Raw genomic sequence first — 22,226 nt, forward strand, 5'->3', positions numbered from 1 at the left:
TCCTACCTGTGGCTCACTTTATTCACCCGTGAAATAGGGATGTAGGACATACCTTCCAGGTCTATGCTCTAGTTTTCACTGCCCATTATTGAAGTTTCCAAAGTGTCATCCTCAGAACTTTCTAGCAAGTTCCCACATCACTAGGAACTACTTCCTCTGGGGACTCTCTCCTCCCAGCTTCTCCATCTTCTTGATTTGGGAAGAGGTAACCCCCTCAAATATTAGGGATGAACAGACTTTAGGAATTAGCTAAAGTATCTGAAAACTCAAAAAGCTGGGTCCTATCCTGAAAATTTCTGATTGGGTAGGACTAGGCAGGGCCTGAGAATTATATTCCTAACACTCACCCTTTGAGAACCACTGGTCAAATACTATATATGGTATACCTTTATTGAGTATGTCCATTTCCTCCCCATTAGAATGTATGAAGTCTATGAAGCAGAGATCGTATTTTTTTTTTTGTTTGTTTTCTGCTATTTTTCTTGCAAGGAACAATACTAGGTAGATAGGAGCTGCTCAATGCATACATGTTGAATGAACAAATGAAAATTGCTTATTCTAGTATAACATCAGAAAACATTCTAATTTTATCATCAGATTTTATATGAAGAAAGACAAATACAAAGTTAGAAAACATCATATAGTCAGTCTCCTCATGCAAGAAAGCATTTGTAAGCCTTTGGCCACAAAGACAAATGAAATTTCTAGATATTTAGGAAATAAATTATTATTAATAACTTATATTACATTACTATAGCATTAAAATGAACAATGATAAACACTTATGGAATGCTACCAGGTGCTAAGCACTTCATGTATTATTATTATTATAATAAAACTCTGAGGTGGCTAATGGTGTCATTTCCATTTTACAGAAATTGTCTCTGCTGCACCAAAGATCTGGCTACTCAGTGGACTTCATGGTTTCCATGATGTCTCCTCCTCTCCATGTGCTCTCCCTACTGGGAACCAACAAGGGTGTCAAATAGGGGGCAAGTTTGACCTTGTAGAGTGCAGACTTGTTAAGGTTTGAATTAAAATGTGTTTACATCTTTTAAAAAGGTCACCCTGACCAGTTTTTAATTACAATGATATCCTACACAACTATACTAGAGTACTGGATTTCCAGATGCAAATGCTTAAGACTACAAATGTCTACATATCTTATGAAAAATCCGAGAACGATTTTCCAGAGGTAAGTTTTTTTGGGGACTTTTTTGGGTGATTATTTAGAATAGTTCATTAAGTTTGAATATTTATTCTACCAACCCTGTACAAAGGCAAGCATCATATTTACGCAGGAAAAAGCTGACAGATAATTATGAGTTAGTGATTTATTTTCTTTCAAATGGGCAGTTAGATTAGATGTTGGCAAACCTTTTCTTAAGGGGCTAGACAGTAAACATTTTAGGTTTGCAGGCTCCAAACTCTGTAGTTGTGGTGAGCAACCACAGATCAAAAAAATAAGGATGGTTTTATTGCAATAAATTCTTAACACAACAATGTGAATAGCCCAGAGGCCACAGCTTGCTGACCCCTAAGTTAAAAGATTACAATCCAAGTAGCATAAATGAAATTGACCAGATAAATTTCTGGTAAATTTGTCAAATTCATTAATTTTTTTTTTCTTACTAAAGAAACATCTATATTTCTGTATCTAAATATAAATACTTAAAAAAAAAAAAAACAACGAATCTACCACACAAATCAAAACAGACATTTGGCTTTGTAATAAGTTGAACTAGTTAAAAGAATCCTTGTATTTATTTTTTTCATAGCACAAATGTAGGAGGTGACATAGTAAGTCCATAATTCCTCACAAAATTATCAACTTAAAACCAAGAACCTAAAGTCCTATGATTTTCTGCATCATTCCATCCATACACTCTGTGGATTCCATCCCATAACAGCAGAGAACCTTAATTTAAAGCACCAAATTTCCAGGCTACATTTCCCCCCGCCCCATTTTTTAATACATGCAGTCAAACTGCCTAAGAAACAAACACCAATTCACCTTACACTTCAATGCATCAGGGGAAGCATTTGGGAAACCAATTATATTCTTTAAAAGTCATTCTACTTTTCAAACTTACATTTCCTTCCATGAAGCCTTAAATTTTTAATGTATTTATACTAACATGAAAAAAATTGAGTTTTTAATATAATCTCTTGGACTCATCTAATATTTTTAGATGTTCATATTTGTTTTATTAACCTTGAAGAGAACAAAAACAATCTCTAATCTAGAAATCTGGAAATCTTTTTACTTTAAGTTAAATTTAGAATTTTATAGCAAAGAAATACGGTTTGTGTTTCCAAGTATAGACTTAAAAAAATACCCTTAATGTAAGTAAATTAGGAAAACTTATTCCCAATAAAATTTTACAGAGTATGTTTTCATTTTTGGAAGGATGACCAGTTCAATGGGCATTTTGGGGACATTGATAACACCGACCCTAGGAACTCAAGACTTGTTTACTGGAATAAATGAAAACTGGCAGAGGCTGTTGCTGAGTGCTTCAATAGGAATTAGACACACACAGATTTCACTGTCATTTTCAATGGAATTGAAGTCTTTCTTAAAAGTGTGCTCCTGATAGGCTGAAGATAAAGTAATGGATTGGTAGTTCCTTATGCCAAAAATACACAGATCTGTCGTACAAAGGCTTCATTCTCTGCCTGTAGTCAGTAACTTGAGAGCCTTCTGGAGATTCTGTACAGCAGCGCTTACATCTTCATACTGCAAAGCACTGCCAGCATATTTGCAGTATTTCTGAGCTCTAGCAAAGTCCTCTGGAGTTAGACGGACGTCCCCTAGAAAAAAATAATAATTAAGATATTTATTAGGTTATAGAAAGTGCTGTTAGGCATGTGCTTACATTCAAAATTAATGAACATATTTAAGGTTACATAAAAACATAAAGGTTTTCTTAAACTCAAGTGCATTTTGATCACTTTACTTCATTCTTTTCAATATTTTATTACTAATACAAACCACAGATATGGCAACATAGTTGTGGAAGATTTTCCTTCATGGGGTATTAAACTAGAATTCTTTATATTTTAGCAAATTAACTGCAAAAGTTACAGTTTGTGCAAAACAAGAAAAGTAGCTTTGGTGTTCATGCTAGAATTGCTGAGTCTCTCTCTTCATGGAACAATACACCCAGACTAAACTAGTCAGCTAGAATATAAATATAACCCTCAATATAGAAAGGTGAATAATGTACTTTATATAAAAATTACATGTCACTTAACTTTTTCTTGCATGAAAATATCTTATGTTTTTGTACCATCTGTGGAAAAATTCTTAAGATTTCCAAAACTTTTTAACATTACTATAAACAATTAAAACATGAAAACAACCATTATAAATTCTTTCTCCAGAATTTATCCCTAGTAAGTTTTCTAGCTCCACATATATGATTAATATGTATAGAGCCCAACTAAATAATTTGGGGAAAATATTAATCTAAGATATGAATATACTTGCATGTATATTTCTAAAGACAGGGTAAATACCTGGCATTGTTTCTTATCATTTGAAATAAGGACTCTAAGGAGTACTGATTAGAGAGGGCTGGGGTCATAAGACCATGAAGAGCAGATGACATATTTCAATTCTGTTTATAAGGCTATATTTTTAAAGCAGAATAATTTTTTTAAAGCTGTTTTAAATTTTGCTGTAGACAGACATAAAATGAAACTATGACATTCCCTAGGTAAACAGGTAGCAATGCCAGGTAAACTGATATCAAATTTTGATTAATATAATTATTGCTTTCTAAAATTTTCAAATAGTACTAAAACAACGTATCTCAAGCTTTTATCTCAATGCCAGGTACCTGCAGGTACTCAGCTCGATAATTTTACTGAATGAGTACCAACAAGTTGTCTATACTTCTAGTATTTGTTGAATTATTATTAAAGATTGCATAAAATTTGGTCCTTCTATTGTGAACCACATATTACACATTCTAATTATAATGAAAATTATTTTTCTCCATAATTCTTTTAGTATTTTAGTGGACTTGGAATTTGTTTCCCATCAAATCTAAAAAAAAAAAAAAAAAAAAAAAAATCTGTCCTTCAGTTCTGTTTACAATTTAGTAAGCACACTTTAGTTTAATTATTTATTTTTCTTGAAAAACACTGATCATATTCTTAATTATTCTTTTTCAAAATAATTAAGAGACTTTAGTCACTTGCATGTATACACCATGTAGGTGAGTAAGGCACTTTTGATAAACAGCTTCCCTTACTTAACACTACCCATTCGTGCTTTAATACTCTATCCTACCATCATAGGGCAACCTTTAAAATATGCAGGGCCTATGTCCAAAATTTACTGGACCTGCTGGAAGAAAGCCCTAATGCTCAAACTAATGTTACTTTTACAGCATAGCTTTAGCACTGTTTTGCTCACATATTGCTTATTTATTAAAAAGATAAAATGCACAAATGTTACTATTACTATTTTAGTTCTTATAAACTTATCCACTAATAATAAACTATTTCAAAACACAAATATTACATTTTTCATGAAATAATTTAAATATTTTTAAAACATGAAATATTTTAACTGAAAAATATAGACTGTATATATAAAGCTTATAAATATGCATAACAAATTATGTAACTCATATAAAACACAATCATTTCACGATACTTAACTGTAGATACAAAAATGCTTTATAGTCAGAGATGTCAGACTTATTTTCAACAATTTAAAGAAATTTAAAGGCCTTATCAAAAACTTACTTTAACTATTATCTAACACAACAGGCATTCTTTCATTTAAAAATAAAGTAAATTAATAACAAAAATACCTAAATTAAAGTTTTAAATAGAATAAAAATAAAATCCATTTCCTAATTATGATTCTTATGAATTCTCATTATTTAAAAACTCAACAGAGAAAGCAGAAGGGAAACATATTTCAGGAAGAGAATAACTGTTCACTTTCAGTTTATCTGATTTTATATTCAAAACAAAACATAAACTTAATGTAACCAAATACAAGTTGTTTTTCCTGCCATTCAAAATTATTAGAAGTTATAATAAGAACCAGGGAGGAAGGACAGCAAGTATATGTACGATGAAGATTTAAATGATGTCAGGATTAGAAATGTTGTCTAACACTATCTCTCTTTTAAAATGTGTGCTTCTAAGTTCCATTCAGGCCACAACCCCTCTTTACAGAAGATTTCTTCTCCCCTACAGAGGACAGGACAATGATATGCAGAAGATACTATCAAATTCTCTGCTGTAGTGGTGAAGGTGGCCTGGGTCAGCACTGGATCAAAGACATTTTTTGGTGTAAAGAGAAACCTCTGTATGCTCAACTGACATAAATATCCATTTCCAAGGTTGATTTGTCTAATGTTAAGACAGAAGACAAAACAATTAATTCTAAAAATTTCCAAAATGGGTTTTTAAAAGCTTTCTAATGTATTTAGATAGATCTTGAAATTGGTATGTCCAGGGCCTTGGATAATCTCATCCTAGTGTACTCCTGACAGGGAGGACTGAAAGAGAACAATCTGACCTGCAGTTAATCTTAGAGGTTGTAGGGAAAAATATACATACACTGTGTATACTTTTCAGATATAACTATCTACATAAACTGGAAAGTTTTAAACAATCATTTAAGTAAGATTCAAAAGACTCAGAAGTTGTTATTCTTATCCTAGTGCCATATGGAGATCTACAAATAGAAAATAAAAAAGTAAATACTGTGCTTCATTCCAATTCTGTTCTCTTCTCCAGAATCAGCCACAAATGCATTGCAAAAATATTTAATATACTTTGATACTGATATACACAAATATAGCAAAACAACACATTTTTATTAAAAGGTACTAAGCACTAAGGAGACAAATGTATCACAAAGAGGAAGTACTAGAGTTGGTGGTGATGGTAGTTACCTTGATTATAAAACCTCTATTTTTAAAAAACCTTAAAGAGGAGTTTTAGGCTCACAGTCAAGTTGAGAGGAAGGTAGAGAGATTTCCCATAACACATGCATCACCTCTTCTATTACCATCACCCTGCAACTGTGTAGTGGTACTTTTCTTACAACTAATGAACTTCCACTGACACATCATCATCAAGAGTCTAATTAGGGTTCATTCTTGTTCTGTAATATTCTTTGTGTGAAAACAAATTATACTGACACATACCTATCATTATAGATAGTATTCATTCATTCACCATTATAGCTTTTCTGCTATAAAATTTCTCTGTTCCCCACTCTGTTCATCCCTCCCTTCTTTCCTCCAACCCCTGACCAACTATTGATATTTTTACTCTCCACAGTTTTGCCTTTTCTAGAATGTCAGAGTGGGAATTACATAGTATAACAGTCTTTTCAAAGACTGGTTTCCTTCACTTAGTAATATGCATTTAAGTTTCCTCCATGTCTTTCAAAGGTCTGAAATTATTTCTTTTAAACAGTGAGCAGAATCCTATCTGGATGAATGTATAGCTGACTACTCTATGTGCTATTCTGTTGCACTGATCTGTCTCTTCTTTTGGTAATACTACACTGTTATGACTACTGTAGATTTATACCATGTCTTGAAGTCACGTAAGATCAGTCCTCCAACTTTGCTCTTCTCCTTCAATACTGTGTTGATTATTCTGCTTTTTAATTTTATTTATTTATTTATTTGCCTCTCCAGATATGTTTTATAGCCAGTTTGTTGATATGCACAAAATAACTTGTGGGATTTTGAGTGGGATAGCATGGAATCAACAAAAAGAACTGATATCTTGGGAACATTGAGTCTTCTGATCCCTAAATAACATGTAATATCTCTCCATTTATTTAGATTTTTATTTCTTTCATTAGAGTTTTGTACTTTTCTAGGAATCTTGTATGTTTTATTAGATCTATACCTTAATATTGTTTTTTAACAGTGTTGATATACACAGTACCTTGTATAACTATTTGTATTTGTATAAGCATAAATACAACGGTACTATGTTTAAATTTCAAATTACACTTGTTCTTTGCTGGTATATAAAAAGATTGTTGACTTCTGTCCATAAGTCTTATATTCTGCAATCCTGTTTTAATAGCTCCATAGTTTTAGCTTCTGCATATAAGAGGAAACAAATGACATAATTTCATTCTTCTTTATGGCTAAATACAATTTCATTGTGTGTATATATATGTGCAGACACACACACACACACACACACACACACACACAAACATTTTCTTTATCCATTTGTCCACTGATGAATTGATGAGCACTTAGGCTGATTCCATAAATTGCTATTATGGATTGTGCTGCTATACGCATTGGAATGCATGTATTACTAAAGTATGCTGACTTTAGATCTTTACAACAAACACCAAGGAGTGGGATAGCTGGATCCTATTGCGGTTCCATTCTTATCTGTTGAGGAATCACTATACTGCTTTGCAAAGTAGTTGCACTAATTTGCAGTTTCACCAATAATGAATGTGTATTTTTTCCCCTACATCCTCACCAGAATTACTGCTATTTGTATGCTTGATGATTGCCATTCTGACTGGGTAAGATAAAATTTCAGTGTAGTTTTGATTTGCATCTCCCTGATTGTTAAGGATATTTTTCTTCATATTTGTTGACCATTTATATTTCTTCTTTTGTGAAATGTCTCTTTGGATCTTTTGTGAGTGGGTTATTAAGTTTTTTTGGTGTTAAGTTTTTTGAGTTCTTTATATATTCTGGTTATTAATCTCCTGTAGGCAGAGTATATGGCAAAAATTTTCTTCCATTCTGTATGATGTTGAATAGCCATAGTGAGAGGGGATATTCTTTCCTCCTTAGTGACGGTCATAGAGTTTTTAGTTTCTCGTCATTGAGTATGATGTTAACTATAGGATTTTTGAAAATATTCTTAATCTAGTTGAGGAAAGTCCCCTTAATTCCTAATTTACTCATTTTTCATTCATGAATGGATATGATATTTTGTCAAATGCTTTTTCTACACTTACTGATATGATCATGCGACTTTTCTTCTTTAGCCTATTAATGTACTAGAGTATATTGACTGCTCTTCAAATGCTCAATTAGTCTCATATACCCAGAATAAATCCCACTTGGTTGTGGTTTATAACCTTTTTTTTGATATTGTTGGATTCAACAAGATGACACACTGTTGAGGTTTTCTGCATAGATATTGGTCTACAGTTTCGTTTTCTTGTAATGTCTTTATGTAGATTTGGTATTAGGATAATATTAGTTTCAGAATGAGTTAGGAAGTATTCCTTTACTTCTCTCCTCTAAAAGAGATCATACCAAATGGTATACTTTCTTTCTTAAATGTCTTATGGAATTTATTAGTGAGTTGGAACTTATTAGTGAGTTGGAACTTATTAGTGAGTTCCATCTGTACCTGGTACTTTCTATTTTGGAAGGTTATTAATTATTAATTCAGTTTCTTTATAGGTATAAACCTATTCAGATTATTTCTTCTTATGTGAGCTTCGTCAGACAGTTTATTTCAAAGATTTGGTTCATTTCATGTAGGACAGCAAATTTGTGGTCATGGAATAGTTTGGAGTATTTCTTTATTATCCTTTTAATGTCCACAGGATCTGAAATAATGTCTTCTCTTTCACTTGTGGCATGAATAGTTTGTGTCTTTTCTTTTTGCCTCTCTTTAGAGGCTTATTAATTTTACTGATTTTTCCCCAAAGAATTAGCTCTTGGTTATACATTTTCTTTACTGAGATTCTATTCCCAGTTTCATCGGTTTCGCTAATTTTTGATTATCAAGTACTAACTGTACATATTAATGGAACTCGGTGTGATATTTCAAAACATATGACGGGTAATGGCCAATCCAACCTCCCTTTGTCCACCCTACTCCCAGTCTCTAGTAATCACTATTCTATGTTGAGGTTTTGAATTTAATGTTCACATATGGGAGAGAAGATGCTTCTTTGTTGGCTGGCTTATTCATTTAACATAATACACCCCCATCCCTCCAGGTTTCATTCATTTTGTTACAAATAATAGGATTTCATTTTGGCTGATTTCTGGTTAAATAATTCTCAATTGTGTGTGTGTGTGTGTGATATAACATTTTCCTTAGCCATTCATCTACTGATGGGCACCTAGGCTGATTCATATTTTAGCTATTGTAGACAGTGAGGCAATGAACAGTGATCTATTATACTGAGGTATGTCTTTGGTATGCTGACTTCCTTGCCTTAAACTATATATCACAGAAATGGAAGTTATATCACATGGTAATATCTATTTTAGTGTTTCAAGGAACCCTCATACTAGGGGTTCTTCATAACAGCTCTACTATTTTACATTCCTATCAACAGTGAGTAAAAGTTCCTTTCTCTCCATATCCTTGACAACATTTATTATTATTATTTATTTTTTCATAAAAGTCATTCTATCTGTGGTGAGATGATATCTCATTGTAGTTTTAATGTGCATTTCCCTGATGGCTAATGATACTGAGCATTTTTCTGTATGTGTTGGTCATTTGTATTTTTTCTTATGAGCACTGTTTGTTCAGATCCTTTGTTCACTTCTTAATAGAATTATCTTTTTTGAGTTCCTTATATATTTTGGCTATTAATACATTTTTGGATGAATAATTAAAAAACATTTTCTCCCATTCTCTAGGTTTTTTTCTTGACTCCATCAACCATTTCTTTTGCTGTACAGAAGCTTTTTTAGTTTGATGGGATTTCATTTGTCAATTTCTTCTTTTTTTTTTTTTTTGACTCCCCCAAAACTCACTGTCTATTAAAATGTCTTGAAGCACGTCTATATTTTCTTCTAGTAGTGTCATCAGAGTTGCACATCTAACACTAAGGTCTTTGATCCATTTTGAGTTATTTTCGTACAGGGTGAGAGATGGGGTCAAGTTTCAATCTGTTATGTGGCTATCTAGTTTTCCCTCACCACTTATTGAAGAGGCAGGTTGTCCTTTATCCAATGTACGTTTTTGGAAACTTTGTTGAGAATCAACTGGCTGCAGATGCGTGAATTTAATTCTGGAATCTCTATTCTGTTCCACTGATCTTTATTTCTGTTTTTTATGCCGGTACCATACTGTTACAGATACTTGGCTTTGGATTGTCTCTTGAAATTGGATAATGAAATGCTTCCAGCTTATTTTTGTTCAAGATTGCTTGGGTTATATGGGCTCTTTTGTGCTTCCAAATAAATTTTAGGATACATTTTTTTCTAGTTCTGTGAAGAATATCATTGCTATTTTGATAAGGATTACAATGAATCTGTAAATCACTTTGAGTAGTTATGGGCATTAAAAACAACACTAAACTAATTTTTCAATCCATAAACATAGGAGCTTCTCTATTTTTGGTATGCATTCATCAATGTTTCATAATTTTCATTGTAGAGGTTTTTCACTTTGTTTAAATCTGAGGGGTGTTTGCTTTTTGGGGGGAGGTAGTCATTATAAATGGAAATGCTTTCTTGCTATAGTGTTTATTATTTGTTTTCTTCTGTTTACTTTGGATTTACTTTTTCTAATAAACTAAGGTAGAATCATAGATGATTTTTAGCTTCTTCTTTTCTAGTATAGCATTCCTTCTAAGTACTCTCTTTTCAGGATTCCCCAAATTTTGATATGTTGTATTTTCAAATTTCTCTTTGTATTTTGCCTTTGACTTGTGTTATTCTGAAGTATGTTTCTGAATATCAAAGTATTTGAGATTTTTTGTAGCTATCATTCTATTATTGATTTCTAGTTTAATTCCAGTGAAGTCTGAGAGCAGAAACTTTATGATTTATAATTTAAAAAAATTATAAGGTATGTTTAATTTGTCTAGACTCTAATTTATCTGAAATCACCATTCTTTGTATATTCTACAGATTGTATACATAGGAAGATACCTTTTTGTTTTCTTTTTTTCCTAAACAGGGTCATATTATATATAATGTTCTGCAATTTGCCTTTATTAGTCACTCGGTATATCTGGGCAATCTTTTTTTTTTTTTTTCCCACAGGACAGTTACATATTCTTCTTCTTTTTTACAGTGCTGGGGATCAAACTCAGGGCTTCATGCATGCCAAGCAAGGATTCTACAACTAAGCTACTTCCCCAAGCCCTAACCCCCTTTATAATAAATGTACAGTATTATGCAGTAGAGATAGACCAAAATTAATTTAACTATTTTTCTGTTAATGAACATTTAGAATCATTTTTATTATTACTACAAACAATGCAGTAATAAATATTTTCATAAATATATGTGCCCATGTCTGAGTATTTCCTAATGAAACATTCCTACAAGTGAAATAGCTGAATAAAAAGGCTTATGCATTTGCAATTTTGATAGTGAAATATGCTACTGAATACCAATTTATACTCCCACCAATATGATGCAGGAGTCATTCCTCATACCTTCATTAGCACTGTTGATTATCATTCTTTTAAAGTATCTTTGCATTGATTGATAAAGAACTGAACTCACCTCAATTAAATTAGTAAGGTCCTGCATCTTTCATGAATTTATTATACATTTGTATTATGTTTTTATATTTTCACTCATTTTTTTCTATTAAGTTTGACTTACTCATTTGTAGGAATGTTTTACATATGTTCCGGACATTATTTATTATTTAAGAATTATATATTTTCTCCTGGTCTATTAACTACATTTTAATAATATAAGGGTTGAAAGTGGATCTTTTCTTGTATGAAATTTGTTACTTTCCATCTTTCAAACCTGTTAGTCATAACTAAACGAGACACAAGAATTATGAGACAGGTAGCCCATTGTTTTAATTATGCTTTACAACATATATTCTTGTCACAATGATAAAATACTATCTTTACCATTAGTTTAATGTCCACACTATGTCACTTGATTTCCGTTTTAGCTATTCTGTTTCACAGATCTATTTGTATATTTTTCTTTCTGCTATTTTCATATCACACTTTAGATTTAAAAAGTGGTGGGACTATAGAAAGAAACCTGGACACCAAGACTAACAAGAGGCATATAGTATTAATTGGGTAGGCTATTTTCTGTCTGCTAACAATATATATCTTCCACTATTCTCCTGAGTAATGTGACAGCTTCCTAATCTATTCCTTTTACCCAAACACTGTCATTCTCTTAAGAAACATATAAATGCTCTTAAAATAAGGACTTCCAGGATTTAAATTTACTGTAGCTCTTAATTTTAATTCCCATAATTCATTTGCTTTTAATAAAACTGGAACAAGTAGAATACATTTAAAATAACTCATACATTTAAACCTAAGTAAACAATATACTACAGCTAAATGTATAGTAAACAACAAAGTTCATAGTATTGGACAACAAGATCACCGTATAAACATAGGTATATAGATCTATAAAAATAGACTCTCCTCCCTCAATGACTGAAAGACATGTAGGCACAACGACCAGTTCCAACTCATATAGGGAGCACATAAAAATAAAAGTCGCAAAATATATCTACATACATAATGTCAGAGAAAAATGAAACATCTTCTTAAAAAAATCTATTAAGATCTTCCTTCTAGATAGAACAAGACTAAATCTCATCAGACACATGAAGAAAATAAACTGGGAATGAGAAAGTCCAACATAAACTCAAAATATGACTTGGGATAAAAAATGGGGAGAGTCAGAAAAGCAGGAAATATTATAATCAACAAACCAATCACCCAGCCTTGAACCAACCAACCAAAATATCAACCAAAACAATTAACTTCAAAGATTTCTGTTTTCAACAATAGTAATCTCCATTCTTTTCAGATAATCTAAAAACTCAGGGTACATAATAAAGAACATAATCACAATACATAGTAATCTTAAACCAAACTAATTTAGCATAAACTTCTATGGTAGCTTTGCTAGATGTTTCTGCCACTATACCCAGTAGTATGTGAAAGAAAAAAGAACTTCAATAAAAGGGAACACCTTGGGAGTTGGGTATTTTTAATAATATGAAACAATCTTGGTTCTTGTGAGAAACCACAAAGATATTTGTTTTGAATTATCTTGATGTTTGAATTTAAATATGAACACTTAAATATATGGTACTCTCAAGGTAATATTACAAAATAACACCCCAAAATGGGAAAGACAACATAGCTCAGAAAACAGCTGACTCACCCTGGGAAATTGTACTAAACAGTGCAGGATCAATGGCTGGAATAGTCTGTGGAGTAGGTTGGATAGTGTTACTCGTTACACCTGCAAATCAGAAAATTACAAACAGGTATAAAGTGTTACAGCTCTTAAATTACATGTTAGAAAATAAAACTAGAAGATAATGGAAGAATTGTATTACTTCATTTAAATATTTTCTTAAAACCTTTGTGCTTATTTGAGGTTAGAGGCTAGTAGAGAAAATGTCCCCCTCCTTGATTTTGTTTAGTGCTAACCAAATATATTAAACTATAAACACCTAAAAAAGTTTTCTCCACCAAACCTGCTTAACATTTAAAGGCATGTAAATATATGATATTAAGATAGGTTAGAATGTAGGATCTAAGAATCTTCAAAGATTAGTCAAGTCCAGTGCTCTGATGCAGCTATACTCAAAAAATGTATGTAGATAATAGTATATATTTTTCATATACATCTTTAAAAAAAGACAGTCTATATGTCAATACCATTTTTGGCTAAATAATTTGTATTTGTTCTTAAATTAAAATTCTCCAACTGCTTTTTGGAAAAGGTATATAATTTTGTTGGGCTCCTGCTCTAACCTTTTAACTTATTTGTGTAACTTCTATGTGATCAAATAAAAAGGCACTATTAAGAACAAAACAGAACTCACAGGGAGAAAATTTTTAGTTATATAGTAAAATTTCATTTGAGCAATATTAAACAGTCTGCATGTTATGAAATAATGTCATTCAACTAAGACTTGAACTGACAACACAGACCCTTTAAAATGCCTCAGACAGCACAAAGACGCTACTTCTTATTCATCTTGAAGCATAGAGGCCAGGTTTGTCCTCTTGGCAGCAATCATGAGCATGTTACCACTGGGCCTAGAGTAACTGGCTCAACAAAGTTTATAAATACCCGTGTAGTTATTAAAATGCTTTTTTGTTTATGCTGTTTGTTTATTTAATGAGATGCTCAAATCTAGTTATTTCTCCTTCTTTCTTGATTTGGACAGGTCTCATGTGACAATTTGCCACACGGTTGTAGCTCTCTAGATTGCAATATGTTGGAGTGATGTGACCCTAAAGCAGTCCTGGGGAAAGCAGAATTGGGTTGGAGATTTCCTCTATTCAACAATTTAATAAAAAAGAACTGTTGTGAAGTAACTTCTGATTAACTTTTAAGTAGATAGTTATACAGCATATTAGATGGGATCAATACATATTAAATATTGCAAGATTTGTAGGTATGCACTAAATTGCTTTACTGACAAAGCAGTGTGGGGATCTGAAAAGGGAGGCATGGCTGTTGGTTAGAAAATTAGATAAGATGATCCAAAAATTCTAATTAAATAAACACCCCAAAAAAGGAATTCAGAGAGGCAGAGAGAAAAAAAAAAGTTAGCCTATGAGGAACAAAAGGTAAGAAAATAGGAAGATTAGATTAAGTTAAACCTCAGTGTAATCATGAAAATAGAACTGAGAGAAATGGGCAGGCTAGAATACCAAAAACACATCAAAGCCTCACAGAAAACAAACTCAGTACTTTTGACACCAGGACTACCACAACATAGTTCAACTTTTCTATGTATAAGGTGAGCTACACTTTCAATGAAAAGCTTAGCATTGATTAAAACATGTTCTATTAATTCATCTAATTATATATTCTACCAAGAGCTTCTATAGTATTTATAGACTGTAAGACGTATATGCTTCAAGAAAGAGGAAAAAAAAGGAGTTTACAGTCTCCTACAATGTGATGTTTGCGAGTGGTTAAAGCAAAAAAGGCAAATATTTAGCTTTTTAAACAATCACTATCCATGTCCTCTTTACACCCCCTTTGCTTTTTTGTGGAAGAACTAAATATTGTAAATTAGTACACACTATTCTTTTCAGCTATCTTAAGGATTTCCCTTTGATAAAAGTGCATCCTGGACCTTTATATGAGAGAAAGTAAATCACCCTTAAAGTGAATAAGAGGGGAAACATCTGCTATATTTATAAACTAAAAATGTTATTCTGTTTTTTTTATTAGACAACTATAAACTGATTTTTAAAATGTTTCAAGTATAATAGAAAAAAAATATCTGGGGACTAGGAGGAGAGTTCCATATCTCAAACCAGCGTTAAAGAAAACTATAAGTTCGCTTTACTATCAGAAAAGTAGGTTTGGATTTGACAGTATTTTAATTCTTTGGAGAAAGGGACACAGAAAGGAGATCATAAAATCATAAAGTCATAGAGGTTTGGCTTCAAATTTCGCTAATGTCACTGGGTATATTTTTTTATTTTTATTTTTTAATTGTAGTTGAACATACTACCTTTATTTTATTTATTTTTATGAGGCTGATGATGGAACCCAGGGCCTTGCATGTGCTAGGCGGGGGCTCTACTGCTGAGCCACAACCCCAGACTGTAGATTTGTTTTAAATGCAAAGTTTGCAAGAATTTATAAAGTAAGATAGAACTTTATCCTGTAAAAATTCAAAGGTTTTAAATTTTATTCTGTCCACTGAGGACCAAAAGTCAGAGAAAGAGAGAGAGCAGGGGAGGTCATAAAGACCAATCCAAAATAAAAAACAGCTTATGCCCGAGTTAATCAGATCAGATTAAAGTGTCTACACTAGAAAATTTCCTATTATCACCTCCTAATTTCTATCTTTACAACATGAATATTCTAATAGACATTGTCTATTAGTTTGATCACATGAAACTATCAATATTTTGTCATTTTTGTTGCATAAGACTAGCAATTACATATAAAGCAACTTAATACAGACCTTCTACTAACAGTATGTTCTTTTCTTTCACATTGAGTAAATCTGTAAGTACACCATATACATATGTGACTTTACTATAGTTCTGCCCTAAGATATATTGTCTAAAACAATATCCCTTGGATAATATTTTTGTAAGTTTAATATCCTCCCCCCCAAATATGACACTTCTTTTGATTCATAAAATTATTTCTAATTTTCATTAACTTAGCATTAAATGCCCTGTGTCTTTGGCAAAGAAATAGGAAGGAAAGGGGAAAAAAAAAAAGAAGGAAAGAAAGCCAGTTTGCTGATTGCTGAGTTTTGTGTTAGGCTTAATAGTAGTCAATTTTTTATACTTTTTCCCCTTTTAATAATTAAAATACCCATGAGAAATAAGTATTAATTTCACTGTAGAAAGAAGAAAAACCTAGGTTGAGGGAAGCTGAAAAATTGTTGAGTTGGTGGTTTAAGAAGGGGTAGAAATTAATAACAAATACCATTTGACACAAAAATGTCCCGCATTCCTCTATAAGAAAGCTTGTTTGGGACTCTTAATTAGTGTTTAATTTTGAAGTACCTTTCAAAAGTATTCACAAAAGGCTACACTGAAGTAACTGGTTTTGCTTAATTATCCTACATTGGGAATACTGAATGTTTCTACAAGATAATAAAATATTTAAAACAAAGTTCCATAAAATTTTACTTACAAAATAAATTCAAATTGTTTTATTAATGTCATCATGCAGACCAATAAACACGGAAAAGTCAGGGTAAAATATGCCAAATGCTGACACAAACAGATCAGGGATATGATGATCAATTTCATTAATCAATTTAAAGACAAAAAGTCAGCAATATCTGTAGAAAATATAAGGCTGAAAATTTTAAAATAGGAAGGAAAATATTTATTGTAATTGCTTCTACAACTGTTAAGATGAAAAACTTTTAAATGTTATTCAATTTGTGCAAAATCACCTGAATGAGCTGGATAAAATGGGGCTGAAAACTAACTCTATGAAGTGAAAATGTGGGACTGTAGCTCAGTGGTAGAGCTCTTCCCTAGCATGTGTGAGGCATGGGGTTCGATTCTGAGCACCACATATTAATAAATAAAAACAAAGGTCCATCAACAATAAAAAAATATTAAAAAAGAAGGCTAACTCATTTTATTAAATATCCTGTAAATGTTATATAGTGTTATACCATAGATTATTGAGGCTGAGACAAATGAAAAAAATTAAGGATAATTCTTGGAAAAAAAATCAAAATTGAATGTAAGAATTAAGTAAGAACACACATAGTTTTTAATTTGTGATTAAGAATGGTACTTGTCAACAACACAAGTAAACTGGAATGTATATTCAATTTTGTGAAAGTGTCTTCACTGACACTGACCCAATGCTGGATATCAGTATTTTCATAAAAACACCCACAGAATACTGATCTATTCAAAGATCATATACAACTCTCCTGCTCTATTTTAAGGCCACACATTTATAATATTAAAAAAAATATAGTAACCTGAACTCCCTTCTTTCAGCTATGATTTCACTGCTCCCAATCATTGATAATTTCCATATAGAGGGTAGAAGCAGGGTCCTAATCTTGCCATCACAGTGTGACCCTGACATCTCCTACAAGAATCCCCACTCTTCTCAGTGCTATTCTTAAACAATGGTGGAAGAGAAAAAAAAAAGGGAGTCTAGAAAAACAGCAATACCCACAAAAAAGTACAGAAACTACTCTTATTAATAAAATATAAAGTTAATAGTAATCCACACATAGAAATATTTGTCTTGCTCAAAAAAGTAGATTATAAAACATCAAAATTATGAAAATAATTTTTATGAGATCACACAGAACTTAAGTATCATAGAGTTTATGACTATCAGTATGAGATTCAAATATGATAAATGCAGTTCTTCTTTCTGAAAGGAGAATTCGAAAGCTGAGTTCTGATTTCCTACCTGTGCTGTGAGGCACTTCTGCTGGAGTATTTGCTGGAGCATGTGCACCTGGAGGAATCTGTATTCCAATATAGCCGCCTGAAGGCATGCTGGATGATGGGTCATAAGATGATGATGATGATGATGATGGCTGAGTCGGCTGTGTGGGCAGGGAGGATGCTCCAGCATCTTCATTTTCCTCAACATCTATTATGTAACACAATATACTGTATTAAAGTAGGCAGTTTGAAATACAAATGCTGAATACTCTTATTTTACTATACACACAAGATAAAAGGAATCTTCATATGCAATTCTATTTAAGGCAATTGATAAGTAGGCTCTTTCTCTTGAAATAATTACTGCAATTTCTTACAAAAATTAATTATCCAACAATATGATTATCACTTTTTTTCAGTTTAACACTAATTTCATAAATTTTTACACATAGCATATTTTCTTTTTCTTTTTTTAAAAATTATTTATTTTTTTAGTTATAGGTGGACACGATAACTTTGTTTTATTTTATGTGGTGCTGAGGATCAAACCCAGTGTCTCATGCATGCCAGGCAAGCGCTCTGCCTCTGAGCCACAACCCGAGTCCGCATAATTTTCTTTAAAATAAACTTTCTTTAAAAACTTATGAAAGATCAAGGAAATTTTTGACAAAGAATGAGTTGAATTTATGCTATTCAATGTGAACTCTATTTTCTGAAAACTGCCTTTTACTCAGTACTTTGTATTAGCTATTAAATAACTTATGTATGTTGTTCAAATTAAGTTAATAAAAACAAAGGAATATAATTTCACATTTTGTTATGTAGAAAGAAATATGAGCTACCTGGTTTTTAAGTTTTGAAATGTACATTTAAAAAATATATAGTATCATTAGCTGACTCTAAACACTAATCTGAGAAAATTAAATTTTGATAGTATATTTCAAGTGACAATTATATATCCTATCTTTAGGGCAGGTGGCAAAGATTTTCTCCCATTCTGTAGGTTCTCTCTTCACACTCTTGATTGTTTCCTTTGTTTTGAGAAAGCTTTTTGGATTGATGCTATCGCATTTATTGATTCTTGATTTTATTTCTTGTGCTTCAGGGATCTTCTTGAGGAAGTCGGTTCCTGAACCGACATGATGAAGAATGGGGTCTACTTCATCTTCTAGTAGGCTCAGGATCTCTGGCCTAATGCCTAGCTCCTTGATCCCCTTTGAGTTGAGTTTTGTAGGGTGGGAGATAAGGATTAAATGTCATTCTACTACATATGAATTTCCAGTATTCCCAGCACCACTTAAAAAACAAATAACCCAGTCAAAAATGGGCAAAGGAACTGAACAGGCACTTCACAGAAGAAATATGAATGGTCAACAAATACATGAAAAAATGTCCAACATCTCTAGCAATTAGAGAAATGCAAATTAAAACTATACTCAGATTTGATTTCACTCCAGTCAGAATGGCAAATATCAAGAATACAAATAACAATATATGTTGGTGAGGATGTGGGGAAAAAGGTACACTCATACATTGATGATAGCACTGCAAATTGGTGCAACAACTGTGGAAAGCAGTGTGGAGATTCCTCAGAAAACTTAGAATGTAACCACCATTTGACCCAGTTATCCCACTCTTCAGTATATATCCAAAAGAGTTAAAAAAAGCATATTACAGTGACACAGCCACATCAAAATTTACAGCAGCTCAATTCATAATAGCTAAGCTATGGAATCACTCTAGGAGTCCTTCAACAGATGAAAGGATAAAGAAGATGTGGTACATATACCAATGGAATGTTACTCAGTCATAAAAAAGAATGACTATGACTTTTGCTGGATCTGGAGACTGTCATTCTAAGTGAAATAAGTCAATCCCCCAAACCCAAAGCCTGAATGTTCTCTTTGATATGCAGAGGCTAACACACAATAAGGAGTGGGGACAGGGAAGAATAGAAGTTCACTGGATTAGACAAAGGGGAATGAAGGGAAGGGAGGAGGGATAGGAATAGGAAAGAAAGAAGAATGAATCGGACTTAAGTTTCATATGTTCAGATATGAATACATCAACAGTGAAACTCCACATCATGTACAACCAGAAGACTGGGATCCTAATAAGTTATATTCCATGTATGTATAATATATCAAAATACACTCTACTGTCATGCATATCTAAAAAGAACAAATACAAATAAACTTCAAGAAGATACCTGCATACCCCGGAATTGTACATACACACTTAGGGACTACTCAAGGAATCCTTAAGAAAGCAACAACTTAAAGCTGAAAGTGGTAAAAAGTTTAAGTTAAGGCAAGTTAACTGTTAGAACAAGAAACAGGACTTTACAGAGGAAGATAACAAGCTGCAGAGAGGCTATAACATGCTATTAGCAATAGGAATTATTCGTATGTGGGAAGAAAGGACAATGTGAATAGAAATCAGAAGAAAAAATGTTTATAGAAAAAGACTTTGGATATAAAATTAGCATAAAAGAACATTAAGTTAACTATTATACATATGATTAAGGTCATAAAGAAAAACATGGCCAAAATGAATGGCAGAGGAATAACTCTCTAAGAGAAAAGAAACTATAAGATGAGAACAAAAATAGATGAGACTAAGGAGACACATGGCAAAATAGGATGAAATCTAGCTGTAGCATTTACATTCAATACAAATGGATTAAACACTGTTTTGAAGGTAAGTGGTGAGAGAGCCATTTCTGAGGTGATACAACTAAAAGTTATGACATTAACACTAATTTATGATACCAGTTATATCTTAAAATCATTCACATTTATACTTGTTGTGTGTGTGAGTGTGTGTTCATGTACAATTTAAAAACAAAGTAATCTCCATAGCTTCTCTGTGTGTGTGTTGGAGGAAGTAAGTTAAAAAAAAAAAAGGGTGATGAACAGAATATGAATGAAGTCAGAGAATGTCGAGCCTGGATGAAAGGCATATAGTAACCCTTTATTCTGTTCAGACAACATTTTGGTAAATTTTCATCGTATCAAAAATAAAGTTACCATATAAAAGGAGTTTATTTCAATTTTATATTTTTTATATCTTCAATTTTATATAATGTCTATTAAAATGTCATGGCAAAAGGGTATACATTCTGCTGTCAAAAGTAAGTGTATTACTTGATTTTTACCTAAATTAATTAAGTTACACTATTATTTTCTATTGGTTTTATTAGAAATTCAATTTTAGGATAACAGATTAGATTTTGGTTAAATATAAATACACTGTTAAGAGCTGAAAAATACAACAGAATATAATACTATACTGAGAAAATGGGAAAAGATTTTTTTCTCATACAAATTGAGATTTAATAACTTACTCTTGTAGAGCCTTAAGCCATTTCTAAGCAGATACTGTAAGATGTTGTGACATTAACACCTGATTATGACACCAAGTTTGTTTTAAGTTAATGAGCTAAAAAAGTATACAGTGAAAAATATTCTCCTCTATGCCTTTCAGGATTTCTGTAGACATAATTTTCTACTATCAAGAGGCTCCATGAAATTTGTATGACAACAGAGAATAGAAATTAAAACTTTGGGCTGGGGCTGTAGCTCAGTGGCAAAGCACTTGCTTAGCATGCGTGAGGCACTGGGTTCAATCCTCAGTACCACATAAAAATTAACAAACAAAGGCATTCTGTCTGTCTACAACTATAAAAAAATTAAAAAAAAATTTAAAAAAGAAATTAAAACTTTTCCTTACACCAAGTTTTGGAAAACAAAGCAAAAACTACCTACACTTAATAATCTACTTAGTGTGATAAAAGGGCAACAAATAACTGTTTCAGAACAAAGGAAATCAAGACGATAACCAAAATGTAAAGGAAGAATACCTAAAAAACAAAACTGATAACTCTGATATGCCTAAAATGACATGTGAAATCATCCTAAAAAAGCAAACAGATGTTTAATGTAAGTATTTTCATTGTATATTTAAGAGTATAAGCATAACCATATAAAAAAGCTATCTTCCCAAATCAAATGTGATTACTACACATAAAGACCTAGTCCATTTTTGCTTCCATCTTCTTTTAAAATTTTTCTGTATTTTTTTATTGGTGCATTTCAGTTGTATTTAATGGTGGGATCTGTTGTTATATATTTGTACATGCACATAATATAACAAAATAATTTGGCCAATACCATGCTTGGTTCTCCCTGGGAGATTCACATTGCACTTCTGTTTCACCTCTTGCTTTTGAGCTGAGAGCTTCAACTTCTACTTTTATCCCAACCCTTTCTTCAGAAATCTTTGGTAGAATAGCTAATTGCCAGTTGGAGCACTTCAAGTAGTTGTTACCTTAGCATCTCAATGTCTTTTTAAATAAAATCTCTCCAACCAAACCTACTCATCCTGTACTAGCCATTTC

General features: G+C 32.1%; 1 protein-coding gene across 1 annotated transcript in view; it reads right to left on the bottom strand.

The window, feature by feature from the left end:
- Positions 1–2,572: 2,572 nt before the first annotated feature.
- The window catches only part of Vta1 (vesicle trafficking 1), a 67,322-nt gene continuing 47,668 nt past the window's right edge, over positions 2,573–22,226 (bottom strand). The window contains exons 6-8 of the mRNA XM_076858194.2: positions 17,850–18,035; positions 13,122–13,202; positions 2,573–2,814 (exon numbers count right to left, since the gene is read on the bottom strand). Of these exons, the coding sequence (XP_076714309.1) occupies positions 2,669–2,814; positions 13,122–13,202; positions 17,850–18,035 (413 nt within the window). The 3' untranslated portion in view covers positions 2,573–2,668. The remainder of the gene's footprint in view (positions 2,815–13,121; positions 13,203–17,849; positions 18,036–22,226) is intronic.

The sequence above is a fragment of the Callospermophilus lateralis genome, chromosome 6 (assembly GCF_048772815.1).
Source record: "Callospermophilus lateralis isolate mCalLat2 chromosome 6, mCalLat2.hap1, whole genome shotgun sequence".
Lineage (NCBI taxonomy): Eukaryota > Metazoa > Chordata > Mammalia > Rodentia > Sciuridae > Callospermophilus > Callospermophilus lateralis.